This window comes from Typopeltis vanoorti, chromosome 10 (assembly GCF_054136105.1).
Source record: "Typopeltis vanoorti isolate ZY-2024b chromosome 10, IOZ_Tvanoo_1.0, whole genome shotgun sequence".
Lineage (NCBI taxonomy): Eukaryota > Metazoa > Arthropoda > Arachnida > Uropygi > Thelyphonidae > Typopeltis > Typopeltis vanoorti.
In genome coordinates, this window is record NC_143558.1 from 97140469 (window position 1) to 97164130 (window position 23662).

The 23662-nt window shown below is 34.0% G+C and overlaps 2 protein-coding genes across 5 annotated transcripts in view; one reads left to right on the top strand and one right to left on the bottom strand.

Moving 5' to 3' along the window:
* Nucleotides 1-23662, top strand: part of Polr3F (RNA polymerase III subunit F) — a 160324-nt gene that overhangs the window by 12872 nt on the left and 123790 nt on the right. For all 4 annotated transcript variants that reach the window (XM_090398686.1, XM_090398683.1, XM_090398685.1 and 1 more), the window contains exons 2-4: nucleotides 6122-6191; nucleotides 11169-11286; nucleotides 19525-19589. In XM_090398686.1, the coding sequence (XP_090254812.1) occupies nucleotides 6130-6191; nucleotides 11169-11286; nucleotides 19525-19589 (245 nt within the window). In that variant the 5' untranslated portion in view covers nucleotides 6122-6129. The remainder of the gene's footprint in view (nucleotides 1-6121; nucleotides 6192-11168; nucleotides 11287-19524; nucleotides 19590-23662) is intronic.
* On the bottom strand, nucleotides 147-2238 carry LOC150102615 (histone-lysine N-methyltransferase SETMAR-like). The gene is made up of 2 exons (XM_090398712.1): nucleotides 1899-2238; nucleotides 147-226 (listed from the first exon to the last, which is right to left on the bottom strand). Exons 1-2 carry the CDS (start codon nucleotides 2236-2238, stop codon nucleotides 147-149), a joined length of 420 nt encoding a protein of 139 aa, XP_090254838.1.

Consider the following 23662-nt stretch of genomic DNA (forward strand, 5'->3'; position numbering starts at 1 on the left):
CATTGATCTCCATACAATCCTTAGTGGGCTAAGAACAACCCTGTCACCTTCAGTGCCATCAAAATGCAGTCTTGTCTTTTCTCTCACAAATGGGATCTCTCTTTATGTACTGTTGCTCTCAGTAATGCATAGGTCAACAGACAGAATCAGCTTTCTCTTCTTGGACTGATGTTTACTTCTTGCCTCTTTTGACATAAATACATCACATCTGTAGCTTCTTCTACCTCTAAAAATAAATATAAATTATAAAAATAAATATAAATAAAAAAATACTAGGTATACTCTGCTTAAGATGCTTGTTTTTAACCATTCATTTACTGTGTACAAATCTATTCATCTTTAGAATGCTGCTCACATTTTTTTTTATAATGACCACAACTCATGAAAGATCACAAGGTCTATAACACAATTGCCTTGTGGATTTTGGGGGTAGTAGACCTAAAGCCTCTCTAAAAATTCTGAATGTTGTCCAGAGGATGGCATTTGTTTAATGATTTAATGATTCCTATCTTCCTATCATTTGTTTAATGATTCCTATCTCACAGTTGCTCTGTTTTGGCTCTGTGTCTATTCTGCAGGTTCTTCTATGGTTATTACTGCTCCACCAAATTGTAGTCATCATTCCTCCACTTTCTCATGGGCCTGTTAATACAAGAGCAGCAGCTGTCCAGCATCCTATATTTTTGGTACATTGTAAACACACTTAACCTACTTCTCCTCCTCCCTCTTTTACTGCATCTACCTATGTCCTCTGAAAATGTTAGTACACTTCTTCCTTCCACGTGTGAAATACATCACCTGTATTTCACACGTGGCTGATGCGCTTATATGTTCTTCCTCTAATGAGCAGCATTTTTCTTGTGGTTAGAAGTTTCTCTTCTAAACCTTTCTTTGTACAAACATCACATTTCTAACCATTTTTAAAAAAAAAACGCTGTCTTCTTCTATCAGGTCATCCCAAGTAATGTTTTTAGCATCAAGTTTTGAAAGAATATAAAAGATAAACCACTTGCTAATTTAATCAAGTATATTATTATTATGTGACACCTCCAAGGAGTCCAAAGACTCATTGAGGGAGGGCTCCCACTCCACAACTCTCCCTCTCCACCACTCAATCTGCTAACTACAACTAACTGCAACTTTCATAGACAATCACAAACACCCATGCCTATGGGGGGATTCGAACCTGTAGCCTTTTGGCTGGAGAGTGGATATGCTAACCACTCAGCCAACCGGGCTGGCTGATTGATTCTCCATTTGAATCAGTGACGCTCTTCCACTGTTGTGAAAGCTTCATAATGTCATTTCTATAGAATTCAAGAGATTTGGAACGGATTTCAGTGCCTGTAATGTATTGTATTGTTTTTCATTAATGAAATGTTGCAAACTTCGAAATAAGTGGTAATCTGAAGGTGCAAGATCAGGAGAATATGGAGGATGTGGAAGCTTTTCCCAGCTGAGTTCCTCAGTAATGGTACAGGTGATTCTTGCGCCATGAGGCCTTGCACTATCATGGTGAAAAACAACACCCTTTCGATTGACCAGAGAATATCTCTTTTCTTTCGGTTTTCATTCAGTTGATTGATTTGTTCACAGTATACTTTGACTGTAATTGTTTGTGGTTTGGTTTTGTGGCAAGAGTTCAAAGTGTACAATACCAGCCATATTCTGCTAAATGTTTAACAAGATCTTCTGAGGATGAAGGTCTTGTTAACCTTCAACCCTTGAACAAACGCACTGCCTTCAATACTTAACATTCTTGTAAAGTATCCACTTTTCATCAGTGGTGACTACACGACTCAAAAATGGAGATTGAACCTCTCATGAAAGAAGAGCAGTGTAGATGTTGATACACTATCTTTGATTGTTGTTCATCAGTTTGTGAGGAACCCACTTGCCTAGCTTAGACACTATTCCAAGTTCTTGCAAATGACGATGGATGGTCGGTGATGATGAATTAAGATATTTTGCTAAATCTTCAACACTTACATTGCCATTTCTTGCAATAGCGGCTTCCAGCATATCATTATTGAGAGAGACAGGTTCCCCAGAGCGAGGGGAATCTTTCAAGCCCAAAGTCCTTTGTTGAAATTTTTCAAACCATCGCTGGCACTTTTGCACATTCAAAATATTATTGCTATACACCTCTTGCACGTTTTTTACAGTGTTAATAGCATTATTGCATTTTTTGAACTCATTAAGCATGATGTGCCTAATGTGCTCTTCAGCGATCTCCATATTAATAAAGGGCTATTTAAGCAATAACTTAAGTATGATGTTCTTGCAAGTTGGAATTCCTTAGATAAGGCCACTTCAGCTTAGCAGTACTTATAAAGCTTTAAAAATTCATGTTTAGACAAGCTCAGACATGTTTGAACAAGTACAGTATAAAAAAACATTACTTTTGGGATGACTGATACTCAAGAAACTACTGCTCATCTTGAAACAATTCCTAACAAATCTGCCTATCTTTACTGTTCTCACATTTTGGGTGGTACTCTAGAGGCCTCTCTTGAAATGCTTGATGCTGTCCAGAAGAAAAATATGTTTAATTTATGATCCATATCTCAACAGATTCATTCCAGTCACTTTCACATACCCACTTTAATTTATGCTTTGTTTCTACCTTTTGCCTTTTCTTTATCTTTAGGTATTTTCATGGGTTTTTGCTTCACTGCACTGGTCACCACTGTTCCCCCTACTGTTCTTTAAATGTGTAAAAACATGAGTAACTACTGAACATTCATACACATTTCATTTCCAAACTTGTTAAATCTTATTTGTTTTCATTCTGTCCTGTCTACCACAGTACTTTGGAACAAACACCCTTCTCCATACATCATTTTCCATAAGGACAGTGATCTGTAGTTGTTCAAGAAACACATTAATAGATTCCTTCCTTCTCTCTAACTACTTGTCTGCATATTACATGCGTTTTATGCATCTTGCAATCTCTTGTGTGTATAAAAGACATTTTAAATGCATTGATTGAACTGCCTTTGGACTACTGTGCACATATTTCGTTGTCTGGATTTATTTTTCAAAAAAAAAACAGTGAATGTTTAAAAGATGAATAACTAAGATGATTTGAACACTGAATTGTTAACTGTGAGGATAAATTGAGAGTGGAAGGGGGTACTCTGGATTGTAGAGGTTGTCAGATATGCAGAAAAAGCTATAAGATAGACATATTGTTAGTGTAAAGGTTTATAGGAGAGATATAGAGAAATGTTTCAGTACATAGTGACAGCAGAAGGAAGATTATTCCTGGAATTGTAATCAGGTGCTTTGACTTAGGTGGTGGTTAGAATTCATGTTTTATGTTTAATGAAATTAAAACAGCACAAGGAATGAATTTATACAAACAGTTTAATGTTTGTGATATCTGTCATAGTCATCTTAAGGGGGGGGGGGATGTAGCATAAATTGCATTCCATACACATGCACACACAAGCAATACACAGAATAAAGTGAAACTTGTTAGATTAAAGTCTGAGATTCCTAGCTAGAAAATGATGTAACTTGAAATATTTAAGAATTACTGTTTCCCATATATTTTGATGAAATTAGTGAAATACAGAATTCAGGACTAGCTGGTTAGGAATATGATACTCTATAAGGTACAGCATAGTTTTGTAAAGGGAAACCCTTGCCTTAGTAATTTGCTTACTTTTTATAATAAAGGCAGTGCTGTGTCACAAAGCTCAGTACTTAGTCCTCTGTTGTTTAATTTGTACATTAGTGATACAGGAATGATTTGACAGAAAATAGTTGGTTGCTGATGATGCTAAACTAGGAAGAGCGACAGTAAATGAAGGTGATGTAGACATCCTGCAGGATGACTTAAATAAACCAGCAGTATGGGGAAAGCTAAATGGCTGCCAGTTTAATGTGGCCAAGCATGATGTGATGCACTTTGGGAAGAGGAAATCACAAGCTGTGTATTATATTGATGGAACTTAGCTGTAGGAAACTGATGAGGCTGCAGACTTGGGGGAAATTGTGAACAGAGAATGGAAGTTTAGAGGAGATATTTCAAAGGTAGCCAAAACAGCACATCAGATTACGTGGCTGCTGAAGAGCATGTACTAACAAGCAGGGGTAGAGAAGTTATTGTTCCCTCTCTATAAGGTCACATCTAAACTATTGTATGCATATCAGGATAGCCAGATTCTGTGGGAATGAAGTGGTGGAGAGAATCCAGAGGCAAGTGACAAAGATTGTGGCAGGGCTATGGTATGCTCCTTATGAAAATAGATTGAAGGTGTATGGGCTTCAAAAAATAGCTGATAGTGAAAAAGAGGAGACATAATAGAAGCATATAAGTTATTAAAAGGGTTCTATAGGATTGACACAAGAGGTTTTTTAAGTACATGGCAGAAGGGAGAGAATGAGGGCGCACTCATGGAAAATGTATGAGATTGGTTAGTAAGGGTGTTAGGACTAGATTTTTTTTTTGCTTGGAGGGTGGTGAATAGGTTGCCAGAGGTGGTTGTGAGAGCTTCATCATCGAATGAATTTAAGGAAATGTATGACATAATGTGTTAATAACGGATTCCCACAATGAGACTTCTGACTCAATGGATAATAATATATATTTGGGAAGTTTAATCCAGAATACTTATTTAAATTGTAAGTTTTTTTTTTTAATGCTAATGGCTGTAGTAAAGCAGTTTTTCTTCCCATTTGAGTTTATGTTAGGTGTGTAATTGCATGGTCTGTTTGTAGTCATGATTACAGATGTATGTTTTATGTTCTTCCAAGCAGTTTGACTGTTATTCCAGTCTGCCCATGATAAGCCAGCTTACAGGAACTAGGACTGCTGTACATATAGGGATGGAGTTGGTTCTTAGGAGAATGGGTGAGGGTAGTCAGTTTTAAGTAGGGCCAGAAGACAGTGTAGAGAGTGTATTATTTTAAAATTTCTGTAATTTTTACAGAAATAAGGAATGGTGATAACATTACTGTAATCTGTGTGTAGAGAATTTTCTTTTAAAAAGATGCCTGTGAGCTTTCGGGTTTATACAAAACATTATTATTGTTATATGACACCTCCAAGGAGTCCAAGGGCTCATTGTAAGGGCACACTCTCACAACCACCTTTTCCACTGCTTAGTCCTCCATCTACCAAAAGTATATTTTATCTGTGAATTGTGTGTAGTCTCTTAATTGATTTGCATTTAAGTAGGATGAAAAACATGAATTTCTGAGAGTCAATGCCCTTATAACTTCTTATGAGATCAAATAACTAATCTTCCATTAAAGAAGTCCACTTGAAGATTCTCCCATTTGAATGTTGTAATGTCCCATTGTTCTTCTGTGCTATGGAGGTACGATGCAGCTGTTATTTATTAATCTCAAATATTTCACTTTATGTATCATAAAACTTCATCAGTGTGACTTGAAGAAGAATAATAGAAATTTAAATACAAAAGAACAGAAAAGTGTGTGCATTACAATAGGATTATAGTGGATAGGAAGAAAAAGAGTTCATGTGGTTGACATATGCAAGTTAGTATGGAGATTTTACATAATTAATATGAAAGGGATTGCAAAGGTTGGTTGATTGGTAGAGCCTCTGCTACTAATGGCTCACGCAAAAATGTAAGCAAGTTTGAGCGTGATTAATAGTTGGAAGGAGTTCGGTTGTTCGATGCTTTTGGCACACTCTCCCTCGATGAGTCTTTGGACTCCCTGGAGGTGTCAAATAATAACAATAATATACATTGAGTCGAGGGTGAAAGAGAGGATAACAAGAGGCCATCCTTGGAAGTTGAGAAAAGAAGGGAATTAAGAGTAGTTTTTTTATATAGGGGTTCATTGGAATGTGCTTTAGTGTATTGTGATTGAGTTTAGGTTTCAGTATGATTGAGATGTTGCTGGTTGTGTGAGACTTCCTGTGATAAGTCTATTGATACCATGGAGGTTTGATATGAATAATAATAATTAATCCCTCTACTGATAAAATTCCTCCTGAAAATGTCATGCTGGAAATTTTTGCATATTATACAATTATCACTTGTGTAAATCCCAATTCTTGTTTATTTTATTTTTCTTAATTTTATTTTTCATTTCATTTCTTTTATTTTTCTAAATACTAATTTTTTTTGAAATATTTTAGGAAGAAACATGACCAGTGAATCTGTAAAAGTTAGATGTGAGACAGTGGATGCTTTAGATCTTGAGAATAAGTAAGTTATATTACTGTACTTTTTTTAATCTGTTATTTCTGTTTGATAGAATTTCTGTGTGTATTTGTGCATGTACTGTTTTATTTGTGCCATAGTGAGTAATTTAATTCTTCAGAAAATACAAAATCCATGAAATGTACCTTGGGATTTATTTGTGCTTCCATTGAGAAAAGAGACCTGAAACTCCATAACTAATATTCTTTCTTTTAAGGTTACATGGTGGTCAGCATTCATAGTGAAGAATTTATGGAGACACAACACGTGTTAGAATAATTACTTCACTTAACATTAAGCAAGCAACATTCAACGTTTCAACTTCTGTATCGAGATCATCATCGGGAAAACATACATATGTGCAATATACAAGCTACATGTAGCTGCACTATACAAAAGTAAAATGAATCTAAATGTTTGTTAATCATTTATCCTAGCCTGACTATGGTGAGAAGAAAAAAAATGGAACTACATTAAACAATTTCTACAGTCCTTTCTTATTGAGATTTTCTTCTGTCTGGGGTTGTTCTCTTTGCTGTATGGGTTGAAGATAGGTCCTCCACATTCTTGTTAATTAATACATCATTTTTGTTCAGATTTGGATGATGTTTCAGCATTTCACAAGCTTCTTTGAATTTTCTTTTAAACCAGGTTTTAGTGCGGTATAGGAACTTAGTGCATTTTCAGTCAATTCTGTGGCATGTTTGGAGTGCATGATCTGATAGGCCTGTTTTACCATAGTGGAGGTATTTAATGTGGCATTTCTATTTTTTCTGAAATGCCCCTAATGTAGGATTCTTGTAATCTTTTTTGCATTTAATGGCATTTTTATGGAGGATCTTGTGAACTGTTTTTTTTTTTATTGTAGCCATTTTTTTACAAATGTTTGGTTAATGATTTCAAATTCTTGGTTCAGAGCTTGTTCATTGGAGCAAATTGTTAGGGCTCTGTGTTTGAGGATGCTGATGACTCCTAGTTTTTGTGTTGGATGGTGGTATGAATTTTTATATATGTATTGGCTGTGAACACACACTGATTACAGTCATGAATACATCAAGCCATATGCTGGTCCCAAGCCCAGATAAAATGGGAGGGGGGGGGTGCAATGGTGAACTACCCTGTAAAAATCTCATTAGGAATACTTTGTGGGCAATGTCCACAAAGTCACCTATGATCGGAAATAACTGAAAGGGAAAATCAGATCAGATTGACCTTTATGTGTAGATTTGCAGTAGACAGTGAAGGAGATGCTACCTGAGGGAGAATGTGTGACGAGTGTGTCTAGAAAAGAAAGAGAGTTGTTGTTTTTGATTTCGATATTGAATTGGATACATTTGTGTTGTTTGTTCAGGTGGCTTAGCACCTGAACAAACAACACAAATAGCACATAGAGCCCTAATTATTTACTGCAGTGAACAAGCTCTGAACCAAGATTTTGATATCATTAACCAAACATTTGTAAAAAAAATGGCTACAATAAAAAAATAATAATAAAAAAAAACAGTTCATAAGAACCTCCATTAAAATGCCATTAAAAGCAAAAAAGATTACAAGAATCCATAACCATACCCTACATTAGGGGTATTTCAGAAAAAATAGATAGCAGAACACTACTTAAATACAACATCAAGACAACTTTCAAATCCCATGGGAAAATTACAAAATTTACCTAGCTTCTCCGAAGATCCTCTTTCATACCTTACTCATCCAGGGGGTTTCAAAATTCAATGTACCCGTAATGTACCTTACATAGGGAAAACAGGATGCACCATCTCAAATTAACTATTATGTATAAAAAAAGCTATCGTACTTCTCTTTCAACTCATTCACTGTCATTCATCACTCCCAATGTAAAAATAGAGTCTGCACATCCTTATTAACAACACTCTTAGACAACTTTCATGGATGACTCCCAGTTCTCTGTTTGTCAGAATTATTTTATTGAAAAAAATGTTTTTGAAAAATTGAAAAAAAAAAGATCGAAAAACTTTCTTTGCATCAATTTTATAAAACACCTTTAATATCTTGTAAGTTTCTGTCATGTCTCCTTCTTTTCAACCTATCAACTAAACTTTGTAACCAATACTCCTTCAACCTATTCTCATACAGGGCATTTTACATGCCTTTCACCAATAGTCACTTGTCTCTGAATCCTCTCTACCAACTGATTCCCAAGAAACCCATGTGGCCAAATCTGTGCACAGTAGTCAAGATGCAGCCGAATCATAGCTTTATAAAGAGGGATAATAATTTCCATATCTTGAGTTGTTATCATGTTTGTCAACTTCCGAATCATCCTTTGAGCTATTTTACCAACTTTTGCAATATTCCCTCTAATCTTCAACTCTGTCCATTATTATCTCCAAGTCACTAGCCTCATCAATTTCCTTCAATCCAGTAACATCAGTAAACACCATAATCAACCTTTTCAACCTGAGGTTCATAATGCATAACCTTACATTTTGCAACATTAAATTGACAGTCATTATCCTTTGCAAACAATGCTAATTTATTATTCAAATCATCCTGAAGGATATCTACGTCACCTTTATCAACTATTGCTCTCCCCAATTTCGGATCATCAGCAAACAACTGAATACCCCTAACACAACACAACACACACAATTAAATCTTTCTCTATATCATTAATATACAAATTGAAGAGTAATAGTCCTAGTACAGAACACTGAGGTACTCCACTAGTCACCCTCATTCTCCTAGATTCTATTCCACCATATTCATCTTTCTGGCATCTGTCTTTCAACCACTCCTGTCCATGCTGCTGCTACTACTATACCATACTACTTCATGCCATACTCATTTGCTCCAACTTTTGTAATAGTTTTCCATGTGGTATTCTGTCAAATGCCTTTGCAAAGTCCAGCAATATTGTGGTATAGCCTTTTCCTTTATCCAACTTCACTGTCGCTTTATTATAAAATGTGAATAAATTACTCAGACAGGACATACTCTTTACAATGCCATGCTGTCTACCATAGAGTATCCATCCCTATTCACCCACTGTTGAATTTTAACTTTAACCAACTTTTCCAATACTTTAAAAACCACTCCTGATATCTTAATTGGTCTGGAGTGCTTTCTGCTCCTTAGCCTTCCCCCACCCTAATGAGTGTCCCACCTATGAATGGCTGTTAAACTATAGTTCACCAGTACTGTGGGATTTTTGTTATTTTTTATTTATTTATTTTTTGTTTATTTTTTAACATGCATTCATTGCCCATAGTTTCACATGATCTACTTGTACCCTCTTTATTTGGACTTTAATCTGGCCCTTGATAGTAGGCCAAAAATTTTGCTTTCAATAAATATAAGTTGCTTATCTATCTCAGTTTATTCAGTATACTGTAGCAATGAAAACTTGCATGTGGCAATAGAAATGCCATTTCAACACCACATAACACATAAATATGTTATGTGGTGTGGAAATGGCATTCATATACCATCATATCACTGGTTCCATTCCCTCTTAACCCAGTGTTAGTAAGGTGGGGTGTCACAGACCCCAAAGATTTTAAATTGACTATAACTTTTTAACAAAGTGTGTCAGTGAGTCATGCCTCAGTATAGCTTCCTCTCCCATAACCCGCTACTCGACGCCATAGATGACAGGCTATTGCATGCATCAAGTTTAGTGTGCAGATGTGTAAAGCATGCTGGGGTCCACCAGATCCCACCTTACCAAAAGTGTGACTATATTTACTTCCAAAACTTAAGTTGTTTTCATGTATACTCTACTAAAATATTATCGTTGCCACTGTGTCTTCTATATTTTTACATACCAACTATAAGCAAATACGTTTTCGTAAATATTTAGAAGGTATTTTGAGAATAATATCTTTTTTTTTACCAGATGAGTTACGAGCAGGAAGAACAGAGGTTACGTCAACTTATAGATGATGCTTTGACAGACGAGGAGCCATTTAGTGGAGATGATGATGATGATAGTGAAATTGATTTAGAATTAGTCAGTAATCATGAGTCTGATACAGAACAAGACTGAGAGGAAGAATCCACAGAGAATCCATTAATATTGATTAAAAATATATGGATTTCTATAATACACTACATTATTTGGGTAGGTCTGTGGGACCCCACCTCACCATCACTTGGTTAAAGAACATTATTGGCACACTTTTTCTGAAAATGTTGCATAATGTTTCGTTTCAAAAGCTGAACTTTATAGCTTCATTATTCAATGGTGCAGTGTATAATCACATTCTAGCAATATTGTATATACTGCTCTAGGAGTCTGCATTTCTAATTGGACATTCACAAGGATAGGCCTGATTGCTTGACTTCTGAAAGGTTTGACTTAATTCTAACCTACTTTTTGCTTTGGGTGTATAAAAGGCAGAGAAGAAATGGTCAGTGTCAAGCCCTTGCAATGAAGGATCACAAAAAAAATTAGTATGCTATATCTCTTGCATGCCGCACAGAGTGTCAAATGAATTTTAAACACGTGTGCAGCTGTTGGTAGGATTATATCATTTGCATTAAATGGCAGTAAAACTTAAGAGATTCCTTAGTTAATTTTGAAAAACAAACCATTGTAACCTAATGCAGTTAATAATCTTTATCATCATCAAATTCTCAATGTGTAACTTCATTTCATTGCTTGGTTATTTTGGATTTCCAGCGAAAGCAAGTAAAGCTATGAGGCCAGCGTATTATTTCCATAAATTGCATGTTCTTCTGGCCAGTTAGCCTGTTTGGTAAAAGATGACAAAAAACCATTCATTAGATATATAGGTATATGGAATGAAAAATCCTTTAAGTGGGTTTACAGATGAAAACTCTTCATTGGGTATACAAGATACTATGATAGTACTACATAATAAGTTTACATTTTTACATAAATATGCACATCACCTAAAAATTATTTCAATACAATTAGTCAATTTGTTTTGTAAAACAAAATACCATCTTAAACATGATTTAAATACACTTTTTCTCCCCCTCCAGGATTGTAAAGCTTTGTCAGGAAAATTCATCAGGTGTTACAGAAAAAATATTATATGCCGAAATACCTTCATTTGATGCTAAACAGATGGTCACAGCATTAAACAGGCTTTTATCCCAGGTATTTTATCAGTGGAATGTTCATAATCTGTCATTCTTTCTGTTGCAGAATGTGTTGACCATTTATTTTATGTTCCTATTCACTCCCTTCTGTTTTTTTATTTTTAATATATATATATATGTTTTAAACAAGTATCATTCCATATTAGTATTATTTTATTTATTAGTTTTACCCATGTCAACAGGCTTATATTATTACAGTGACATTCTGTGTTGCTGCACACACACAAATCATCTGATTTCATATGTCATTTGAAATACAGTTGATGACAAAAAAATGGAAAATGAAATTTTAGATAGATAGATGGAAACTGGCATGGTGTGTGTTCTATAAATGAACAAAATGTGCAACTTATTATAGTGAATGCTTGTTAACTCATTACTGACAAGTAGTATTTAGTATTTTGCTCTAGTGTTGGTATGGTGTCTGGGGTAGCCTGCCTTCCCACTTCTGTTCACATTTATTGCTTGTTTTGTAGTGGATAATCTACACAAACAGCTCTGTGGTGGTTGGGATAATTCATTATCTCATAAGTGATGTTTCCTCGCATATCATAACAAGGTGTCAGCCATGTTAGGATCTAATGAAAGAGCGGATGATAATAAGAGTAAAAAAAATTTGATCTATTTCCAGACACATTATCATACCTAATCAACAAGCAAATATCATTAGAAAAAATGTTATCCTTCTTTAATAACAACAGCTATATCATGTAGGGATGGTATATTTTGCTAATTATTAATCCATTCTTGTGTTTATTATGTCAAAATCTTCAGCATACAGATACTTTAGTTATCCAGTATGATTTTGTATTCCAAATTGATTGAGAACTTTCATATGCCAGTAAATATGGACATTTGTGAACTGTCTGTTGTGGCTTTGACTTCTATACCTGATGTGGCAGTAATGAGCATGAAAAGAAAGAAAGATTGCACTATAAAAAAATTAAAATGAATAACCTGTTGAGGGAGAACAGTTATTCCCAGTGTGGAGTATCCAATGAGTTTCATTCAGATATACCAAATCTTTATTTATTCATTTTTTTTATTAGATGACATGTATTAAGCAGGCCTAATAAAAGAATTGGAAAGAGATAGGGTTAATTAAACATAATATCCCCCTCCCCTCTTTATCATAATGTAATAGTTTATTTTGGTACTCCATCATGAAATTTACTTTAGCATTATAATTAAATTCACAATTAAATGCCTTTATCTCCACAAAGAGAATAACGAATGTTAATAAATCATTTGTAAAAGGATATAGTGGAATTATTCAATGAGCACTTTATCAGCATATATCACACTGGTGTAAATGATGCTATGCAATATATAGAAGAGAGGCAAGTATTAGGAGAATTGGAAGTGAAAGAATCAGAGGTGTATCAGACGTTGGTTGGGTTAGATATTAATAAGGCTGTGAGACTGGATGACATCTACGTATTCTTAAGGAATGTGCACCTCAGTAGGCAGTGCTATTGACCTGGTTATTTGTTGAAGGTCATGCAGTGGGTAGGGTTCTTAAGGAGTGGAAAGAAGGCAAAATAGTTACACTCCACAAGCATGGTTCTAAGACAGGACCATGTGGAGTGAAGTCTCCAACTATAGGCCAGTCTGTATAACTGCAGTTGTGGTCAAGGTGTTGTATTTCTATGGATTTGTATAGGCATGCATTTGTAAAGGTAAATCATATCCTGTTTTAGTAATTTACTTGCCTTTTATGATAAGGTAACAAGCATGTTATATAAGGGAGAATAGTGATATTCTTGGACTTTGCAAAAGCATTTGATAGATTACTACATGATAAGTTGGCATACAAGCTGGATGGGAATAGATAGTATATTGGTTAGATGGATCAGAGGTTGGCTCTCTAAACAATACCAGCAGGTTGTGTATGATGGAGCAGTGTCTCAAAAAAGGAGGGTAACCAGTAGCATGCCCTAGGGCTCTGTTCTTGAGCCCCTGCTGTTTAACTTGTTTGTAAACAACATATCATGTGGACAGACTGGTGATCTTCAGTTGTTTGTTGATGATGCAAAGTTGGGAAGAATTATAAGTAGCACTGCTGATATTAATTCCAGGAAGATTTGAATAGACTTTTTACTTGGACAAAGGAGTGAGGTTGTAGTTTTAATATCAATAATTGCAAGGTGTTGCATTTTGGAATGCACAAATGTAAGGTTGTGTACTATGTCGATGGTGCCGTACTACAGGAAGTGGATGAGATTAGAGATTTGGGAGTGATGGACAGTATACTGAAGTTTAGAGGGCATATTGCCAGTGTTGCAAAGGGCTGCACATTGTAGTGCTGCTATGATAAGAAGTACTCTAACATGTAAGGATAAGGAAGTGGTTGTGCCACTGTATATGGCACTGGTCAGACTACACTTGGACTATTGTGCTCAGATCTGGTCACCTGGTTTTCAATGTGATGTGGAAACATTTAAGAGGATCCAGAAATGAATGACTAAGACAATGTCAGGACTTTAGAGTGCTGGCTATGGAGAGAGAGAGAGAGAGAGGTTGAAGAAATGTGGATTGCAGAGTTTGATTGATAGGAGGAAAAGAGGTGATATGATAGAGACATTTAAGTTATTAAGAGAATTTTATCTGATTAATCCAGATGAAATTATGAAAAGAGTAGAAGGTGACAGGGAAGAACCAGAGGTCATCCTTGGAAGTTATATAAAAATGGTGAAGAGGGGTGGGAGGAGTAGATTTTTTACATAGAGAATTGTCAGTGAATGGAACGCATACCAGAATGTGTTGTTAATGCAAGGAGTGCTCAGGATTTTAAGATTCTATATGATAAATATGTTGTCAGTTGAATGAACCTCCCACAATGAGTCTGCTGACTTCATAGAGGGTATAATAATAAAATATTTCTCTCCTGCCATGATAAAATAATGGCAGGAGAGACAGACATGTGGAATTGACAATGTTTATAGTTCAAGTGCTGCACTGTATTTTGTTTAATAATGGCAGTTTGGAGTTAGTACACAAATGTATAGATTGAAGAGCAGTGTACAGAGTGAAGAAATATGCCTCAAATATTGTTTTGTTGTAATGGAATATACAATAGTTCAGGATTGGAATGAGTAAGTTCTAGTACTAGTTTTTTCTTACTGTTTGTTTATTTAACCCTGTGTTTGTTGTTTTCAGTGGATGAAATAAAGACAGAACATTTTATCTCATGCAGAAAGTTGAATGTTTCTTCTAAATGGTGTTCTTATAGTGTGTATATTATAAAATACTGAAGATAAAAGAAAACTTTTATTCAGACAAGGACAGGAACTGAATACACATAATGAAGATTTGTTTAGAGAACTGTTAAACAACAATTAGCTCTTTGTAATTTATCTTCATGCTTAACTTTCTGGAGTAAGATCATTTTCCTGAAAATTATTTGTACTCAAAGCTACAGAGGCAGAATGATATTTTTATTTGGAAAGAGTGTTAACTTTGAGTCAGAGTGAAAAGATTCCTTATTGAAACTGATTGTATTAAAATGCAATAGTTGTTAAATCCTGCAGAGATTTACTAAAGAAGTTTGTTTCTTTTGTTTGTTGTTGGATATATATATATAATATTAATTCCTGAATTTAAATTTAAGTGGGTGACTGCAACAGAGAAAGTGTATCTCTTATAATTTTCTTAATGTAAATATTATGCTTGTATAGTATTTAATTTAACATTGTTTTGTTTATATTACAGTTTCTCTTATCTTATTTAAGAGATAAAAATAAGTGAATGTAGTCATCATCATCTGCCATTGTTGATCCACTGCTGGATGAAGGCGTTTCCAAGATTACTCCAAAACTATCTGTCCATGGCTCTCCTTTCCCATGTTACTCTTGCAAATCTGATGATATCATCAATCCACCATGATTTAGGTCAGTGTCGTGGTCGTTTTTCCTCTCGTGGAATCCAATCCAATACTTCTTTTGTCCGTTGTTGATCTTGTAAAGTGAATGTAATATATGAGTTTTAATAGTTTTGAGAAAAATAGAATTGTTTTCAAGGTAGATGAATACATTGGAAAGAAACCAGAAATACTTAAATGATACTCGTGACATGAACCTGACCTATAACCTATTTTATTTATTTTTTTTTAAGTACGGGAAACATATACACACATACATAATATATGTTCACATTTCTCTTCATTTACACCAATCACCTCAAAGGTAGAATGATGAAAAAGAGATGGAGCAGAATATCTCACATTAGGTAGTGAAGAGGCAGTTTACCACAGTAACATTCATGACTGCTATGATCTCATCTCCTGTATGTTTCACTATTATAAATTAGTTCACTTAACTGTTATGGTTCAGTCCGGAAACAGCACCAAAAATGATCCCACTACATGAAAATCCATTAATTAAGAAGAAAATAATGGAAAAAGCATGGCATAATGAGAAGCCTCCAGACAACTTTTCAATAAAAAAACATTTTAGTATCTGCAGGAATCCAAACATGTGTCACATGTTGCAGATACAGTTCACTTTGATAATGTCTTGGATGTTTTTCAGAGGAGGAAAATATGGACATTGTCAATTCACACTTACTTCAAACAGAAAAATCCAAGATTAAAAAAAAAAAGCATGCTTTTACAAAGCCAGACAGATCTTCCAAACAAAAGTAACGTATAAATGGGGTCATTTAGCCTAATAGAAAGATTTTTAGTACCTTGGTTCCCACATCGATACTCTAACTGACATAGTGAAAAGAAAACCCAAAGCTCGTAATTTTTATTAAAGCTTAACTTATATCCGTAAATTCATTCACATCACTATACCAAAATTCATCTTTACAAAGTCACCAGTCAAGTCATATTTACATATGGTTCTCAGCCATGGAACATCATGAGCAGTAAATAGCTTTGGGACAACATGCCTACCTATCAAATTACTTAGTGGTTTCTAGATAAATTTCTGGGGCATTTCCTACCAATGTGTCCTTCTTTTAAACATCTCTAACACTTATATTTTTCCCTTTCATCTAAATTTTGATCTAGAAAATTACCCTTAACCTTTAAAACTTTATTAGATGCTTGATGAACTGAGATTGAATATTCAAAATAGAATTTAAATTTTCATCTTGTGTTTTAGTAACAGTTAAAATTTTATTATCTATTCTTTTTTTAAAATATTTCTAAGCTCTTCAATCTCTTCAGTAAAATGCTTTCTCCATGAAACGTTATTATCTAAACTATCCTGAGAAAGCCTTTTTTGATGTAGTTAATTTTCTTTTATTAGGTTCAAGATTATTCATGTCACCTATGCCTTGAATAGACCTTGGTAAATGAGTATTCAGACCCTGAATTAATGATTCTTCCATGTGAGCATCTGGCAGTACTTTTTCAATACTAGTAACACCAGGTTTATAAACAGCCCTTTTTAGTTTCTTAACCATTCCTAAACTTAAAGAAAAGAGTTTTCTCTCAACATATTCAGAATCAGATTCATCAGTCCTAAAACTGTATAAGAGATTTGTCAATTTATTATAAAATTGATGAACAGAGTCTCTATTGGTTTGAACAGAAGAATGAATTTTCCAAAGACTTAATTCTTTCTTTTTAGAAAATCCATTAAATAAAATAAAATTCTACATAATTAGTTGCTTTTCTGAGTCTCCTAGAGTTTTGAGAAAAATGTTTAGCTTATCCCTTTAGTTTTTGATAAAACTAAGAGTAACTATCTTTTGGACCACCTACCAATCATCTTAACATTTTCAGCAGCCTCAAGAAGAGCTTCTATAGTGTCACTTGAATTAACAGCTGCAAAATTAGTTATAACATGACTTTAAATTTTACATACTTGGAAATTTTTCATCTTCTAAGTTTGAGTGTCCAGTAGCATTAAAAGACTTACGAGTCATTATGTTATTTCTAAAAACTAAGATACATCTAATGACTAAATTTTTATAATTATTACTTTAATTATCTTAGCAATTTTACTCTAATCCTGTCATCGACTGTGACCTTTGCAGAGAGTTAAGTTTCTAGATTTTATCTATTAAATCCTGTCATCGATTGCACCAGTTGTAACAACAGGCATCAGATATACTGAAATCTAAGTGCACTAGTAAGATCCTAGATATGTGTATTGCTATGATAATTCTCTCTCTCTCTCTCTCCCCTGTTCTTAAATATCAATCTTAACTTCCTCAATAATTAAGTAAATTGTGTCATCACGCATATACAGAAATGAAAGCAGTTTAATAATACTAAGAGACATTAAAATAAATATACAATATTCTGAACTTTAACCACAATAGAAACTTATCTGAAACAATCACATCTTACCTAGGTCCAAAATTACTTCAACTAAGAAGAGCATTAAATTTCTTAACTACATCTGGATTTAAGAAAAAAACTTATCTCTTTAGTGAAAATGGTTCCTTATCCTGAAAACCGTTATTCTCTTATAAAAGTCTTGAAAATAACTGTAGATTTCCTGTTCATAGTAAGAGATGCAAAGAAAGTTCAGACTTCAACAATAAAATTCTCAATTTTGAACACTAGTTTCTCCTTTAATGCTTTCTAGGAAAATTACAAAAATCAAACTTTCCAAGAAATTATATTCTTGTTCAATTCTTTATCCAAGTGTATGCAAACAAAGTTTGTGTGTGAAGTATCTTCATGACTAGGCTGCTTGTATATAGAGGCTAATGACTTCACATCAATTGCCTTAGTATCCCATAATTCAAAGCACATTTCCTTTTGGACATGTATAATGCTATAAATTATGGGAAAAGAGTCACTAACCAGACTGGTTTCAACTTTTATTGAGGTCTCATTCATGGGAGCCAGACCCAGAAAAGATATCCTTTCTCTTTTTCTTCTTATAGTAGTTAATCAATCAAAATTAAGTAATTACTTCATACTTATTTGTTTTTTTCATATTACTTATAAGAACAAAACATCATTAAATGATCCTTGAAGGCTTCATACATATGTAGAAATTTAATTTGGAAATGGTAATTTCTTGTAACATTTTGACAGACATATAGTTACTTATCAAAATCTTTTATAATTATTTCATACAGAGCTCTAGGGTGAAGCAGAGTCTCATTGTTTGCATAGAATAATGGACAAATCTTTTAAGCATAAAGGATTGTCCACTTTTCTATTAAAACATAATAACAAGGAGTAGAAACTTTGTACACACATTCTAAAGAAAACTGTACTTTACTCAGGTCATCTCATCTTACTGTATCCTTTCCCCTTTAATGTTTATTGCTCTTTTTAATCTTCATTCAAACACAGTTTTCAATGGTTAACAAAGAATTTATACCGGTTTACCAGTAAACATGCTATAAGTTTGTGCAATTGTATGTCTTATACATTCATTTTATTCCTGAAGGTGGTCAATACAAAGGCTGAAATTCAGAGTGTACTTAATTTTAATAAATTTACATTCTCTCAGATGGTATTCACATCCGTGAAATACTACAGTGAAGTTGAAATCAAAGTTATGTTATAAATAGATATGGCTGATCCTAAATTTCTGATTGCCTATACAGTTAAAGAGCTTCTAGGTGTATTAACGCCTTTTCTGTGACACAGATCCACTTTGATAGCATAAAGCTATGTTTGAATTTCACATGGCTGCAGACATTTTGTGCAATTCTTTTTTGCCTTAGAAGTGGAAGTTTACCTGGATAGTCTGAAAAAATACTAGATGATTATCATTTCATGCTTAATGGGAAGCCTGAAGTGGTATGAAATTGTTTTTGTCCTGAGGCTGCTTTTACAGCTTGTTCTATTCATAATGCCCAATTATAAGTTTTTAATATGTTATATTAGCACATACAGAATGGGTGAGGAAAGATTAGCAAAACAAGTGTTCTCTACCAGGTTGGCAGCAAAACGACCTAGAGGAAGACCAAGATATAGGTGGATTGATATGGTACAAAGTGCCTTAGACGATAGAAATATAAGATCTGATAATGTTGGAGTCTTGACAAGTAACAGACTGATTTGGAGGAAAATTGTAGATAGGAAATCAATAATGATGTAAATTTTTCATGTAGTACTATCATATCCTGTACACCCCTTGAGGGTACATAGCAGGAATTTGATGATGATGATGATGATTAATATTATTTTTATATTTTAAAAAAGTATGAGTATTTTTTTTATATAAAACTACAAAGTATTTCTTACATATTTGTGAGTAATAGCACATTCACAGAAGTTAAGAAATGAATAATCTTTCCTGCTCATCTATTTTAGGGAAAGTTAGAAGTTCTGAAAGGAAAGCAGCTTTTGTATCGATTAAAAGATCCTGAAATAGCAAAGTAAGTAATTGAGATTTTCTATTATGTACTGCCTCTAAGGATACATATGAGGGGGAAGGCTGGAAAGTTCTGATAAACACCTAGAACAAAAATGATGTTAAAGTAACTGATATAATCACAAGAAAGAATATACTGGTAGTAGAGTTATGAAGGTAACTTATGTTCTTATATCCTTGTATGTTCTTTCTTGTGATTATTTCATTTTTGTTCTAAGTATTTATCAGAACTTTCTACTTAGGTTTTCACAGCACTGAAGGGTACTTTGTCCACAAATTGTGGCAGCACAACTTTTAAACAGGAACATCTTGTCTATTCCAAAAATCTTTTAAAATTTTGCTTACTGCTTTTTTATATGTTATGTAAAGCTGATAAAATCATGTATTTCCAATAGGACTTCATGAAAGTATGTAGGACTGAAACCTTTCTTCCTCCTTTGAGAAAGGAAGAAGAAAAGTTTGAATTTCTCACCTCACACAAACACACACAAAAAAAAAAATGCTGAATCTTAATTTAGTGGTTTTTTAAAAAAATAATATTTTGCACTTGTGCATTTCTAATCTTATATATGATCTGTTCAAAAAGTATGAAAGATTTTTGCGGTTGCACAAAAGAACAAGAATTACAGGGTTTATGGAGTTTAATCTCCTTTGAATAGCAAGCCCTTTCAATAGCAGTGTGCTATAGAACTGATGTTAGAAGTGCACTGATGAGAAAAGCTCTTATTAGGGAAACAAGTCAATACAGAATAGATATTTTAGAACTGTAGATGGATGGCAAAACTACTATATTCAAGATCTGATGGAAGAGGAGTGGCACTTATGTTGAGCAAAAAGAGACAAGTAAAAGTTTGTTAAGGTCCTAATTGAATTAATATTGTCTAGATTGTATTCAAGATGTATTAAGTTGACCATCATAGATATATTTTTGCATTAACAAACAATAAGCATCTTGAAAAAAAGAATATATTTAATGATAAAGATATGCACACACACTTCTATAACTTATCAAAAGGTAAGTTATAAAACTGTATAGAAAAAATACAAAAGCATGACATGACATTACCGGTAGCATTTTGTGAAATGAATAATCTTGTAATAGGAGGAAGTTTAAACATAAAGACATACATAAAATGACTCGGATATCAGCAGCTAGTTAAAAACCAAAGCCAAATTAATCATGTCACAATCAAGGGTAACTTTAAGAGCTCACTCTTAGATGTACACATACTGATCACTGAATTAGAAATTATTTAATACCTTGTTGGACCTTCTTTAGTGACTGCCAATACTGATCCTCTTCAATTCCCTGCACATAGTTCAGTGAAATATGGGTTGAGAACGGCCTTCATTAAATGCTTCAGTCAATTGCTACACAGGAAGTTCTGTTTGTCCATACAAGCCTTCTGAGATGATGGCAATCTCGTTCCTGATTGTCCTAAGACAGTCAGGAACGAGATTGCCATCTAAGACAAGCAACATAAGACAAGCAACATAGGTTATTTTTCCACTGATTAAATACCCTGGATATCTCACCTTTTGAGAAACCAGTCAGCTCTGCTGTTTTCAGAATCGTGGCTCCAGCCAGACAGGCACCCACAATAAACCGTTTATTAAACTCTGAAAGATCCTTTGCTTTTTCCATTGTGATCAATACTATTAATGATTACTGACCAACATCATTCTTAAACATTGCCTAGAACACATGGTGATGCATGTAACCAAGTATTTTGCATATGTATACTGTGCGAGTGATGTTTGTGTACATCTTCTACATCTTCATAAAGGTTTCTAATTCAGTGGCCAGTATGTGTATGATCTGATCACTACTTAGTGACAGTCATACTTAAATTAAAGTGGCATAGGAGTAAGAAATTTAAAACTCAATATGGAGAGAGGGTAAGATACATCTAAATTTGAATAAAATAAGCAACATCTTTTCTGTTATGATAAAGAATAGATTTTCAATTTTGGAGAATGAGAAGCTAGAAAGTGAGAAAGATGAAACCCCAGAAGAAAGAAATGATGGGGGGGGGGGATTATGATAGTATGTAATAAAGTGGCAAGAGTCTGTATGGGTACTAAAAAAGGGAAAAACCAACAAATATTGGTTATCAGATGAGAGCTGGAAATTCATAAAAGAAAGGCATAAAATTAAAATGCTTGGGCTCAGAATTAAAGAAATTTATTTGATCAATTATAGGGAGAGACAAAGTAGTTAAAAGATCAGCAAGAAAAGATAAGAGTAATTACTTGGATAGCTTGGTCAGAAAAGAGCAGAAGGCTGCAGCCTTCTGCTCTTTTCTGACCAGGATGCATTGGAAAATTGTATGAGATGACAAGGACAGTATGCTCTAGGAAGCAAGTAAATGCTATAAGGGATAAAAAATAGGTGCTGCTAACTGAAGAGGATAAGATTTTGAACAATGGAGATAAAGAGAGAGAGAGAGAGAGTGTACACTTTGAGATTTTAAATGTAGAAAACAATATGACTAATGTAATAAGTTCAGTAATGAAATAATCTTTTAAGGATTCTAATGTATTATTTAAGGATTTAAATATTACATTAGACCCATTATCTAAAAATGAAATAATGAAAATTCATGTTGGTGAATAACGAAACATGGTTTCATTATTCACCAATGTACCTGTTGAAGAAGTTATCAAGATCATAGAAAATCTCTATCCACATGACACAGCTCAGCTTTTTTGCCATTGCCTCAAATTGAATTATTTCAAAGTGAATAATACAATTTATGAGCAACTTGATGGCTTAACCATGGACAGTCCTATATCACCTCCCTGTGCTGATCTGTTCATGGAAAACCTAGAAGCTGACATCCTTTCCAAAGTAAATTAGTAAATTCAAAGCTGTCGGTTTGGTGGAGATATATAGATGATGTTTTCATAATTTGGAATGGCACAGAAACTACCTTATTTGATTTCCTTACAAAAATAAATTCCTTCCACCAAAAAATAAAGTTCACATTAGAGCTTGAAAAGAATAACCAATTGTCTTTTCTAGATACACTAATAAAGAAACAAGAGAATGGACAAATTCAGCTCACAATCTATCAAAAACCAACAGACACTGGACGTTACCTGCATTTTAGATCGTCTCACCTTATTGCGCAAAATCTCAGCATAATACATATGCTTAAAAATAGAGCGATCAATATTATCTCAGAAGAAAAAGATCTCCTTGATGAACTCACTCTCATATTTCAACACTAGTAAACAACGGTTACCCAAAAATATAATCAAAAAGATTCTTCATAGAAACCCTCCACATCGACAACCTCCTGTCACGCAATATACATCGTCATTCCTTATGCAGTCTCAGTTTCAACAAACATAGCCAAACACCTGAAGTCTTTCAACGTCAGAGTTGCTTTCAAACCTGTCAAAACTATATGCCACATTTTAAGATCTCCTAAGGACATTAATGCCTTCTTCAAATACGCAGGTGTATACAATGTCCCATGTTCCCGTGGATTAAAATACATTGGACAAACATCAAGAAGCCTGGAAATTCGAAAAAAAAACATAGGGGATGTGAACAAAAACAACAGAACAGATACTTCAGGATTAGCCATCACTTCTCGACCTCTAACCACACCATCGATTGAGATAACAGCTCCATGCCTTATATAGAAGATTTTCGATGTAGAAACTTCAAAGAAGCCACAGTTGTACTCCATTCAGGAGAAAATCTAAACAGAAATCAAGGAATGATTCTGAAAGACATCTGGAAAAGCCTAATAAATTCACTCAGCTTACCAGAATTTCATTTCACTAAAAACTATATGATGCGCCCAATAAACAATGACTGAGACACCACACTCCATGCTTATGATGTTACGCGTCAGTTTTAATTTATTTGACTGTGTTACTCCATTCTTCTTTTTTACTAGCAAACGTTAGTGTGTACCATTATACTTGTCCTGAAGAAGCCAGACAGAATAGCTGGTGAAACCTGTTGATAATTTGTGTATATCATTTATTAATATCTGGTCAACGAATAAAACCAAGAAAAAACTCAAGTTTTAATGTTTAAGTGACCAAATACAAAACAAA

Bases quoted from the DNA above. Each gene is read 5' to 3' on its own strand.
- LOC150102615 (XM_090398712.1), bottom strand. From the start codon at position 2,238: ATGGAGATCGCTGAAGAGCACATTAGGCACATCATGCTTAATGAGTTC. The intron at 227-1,898 runs GCAAGTGGGTTC...ATTTATTTTTAG, and splicing joins TGGAATAGTGTCTAAGCTAG to AGGTAGAAGAAGCTACAGAT.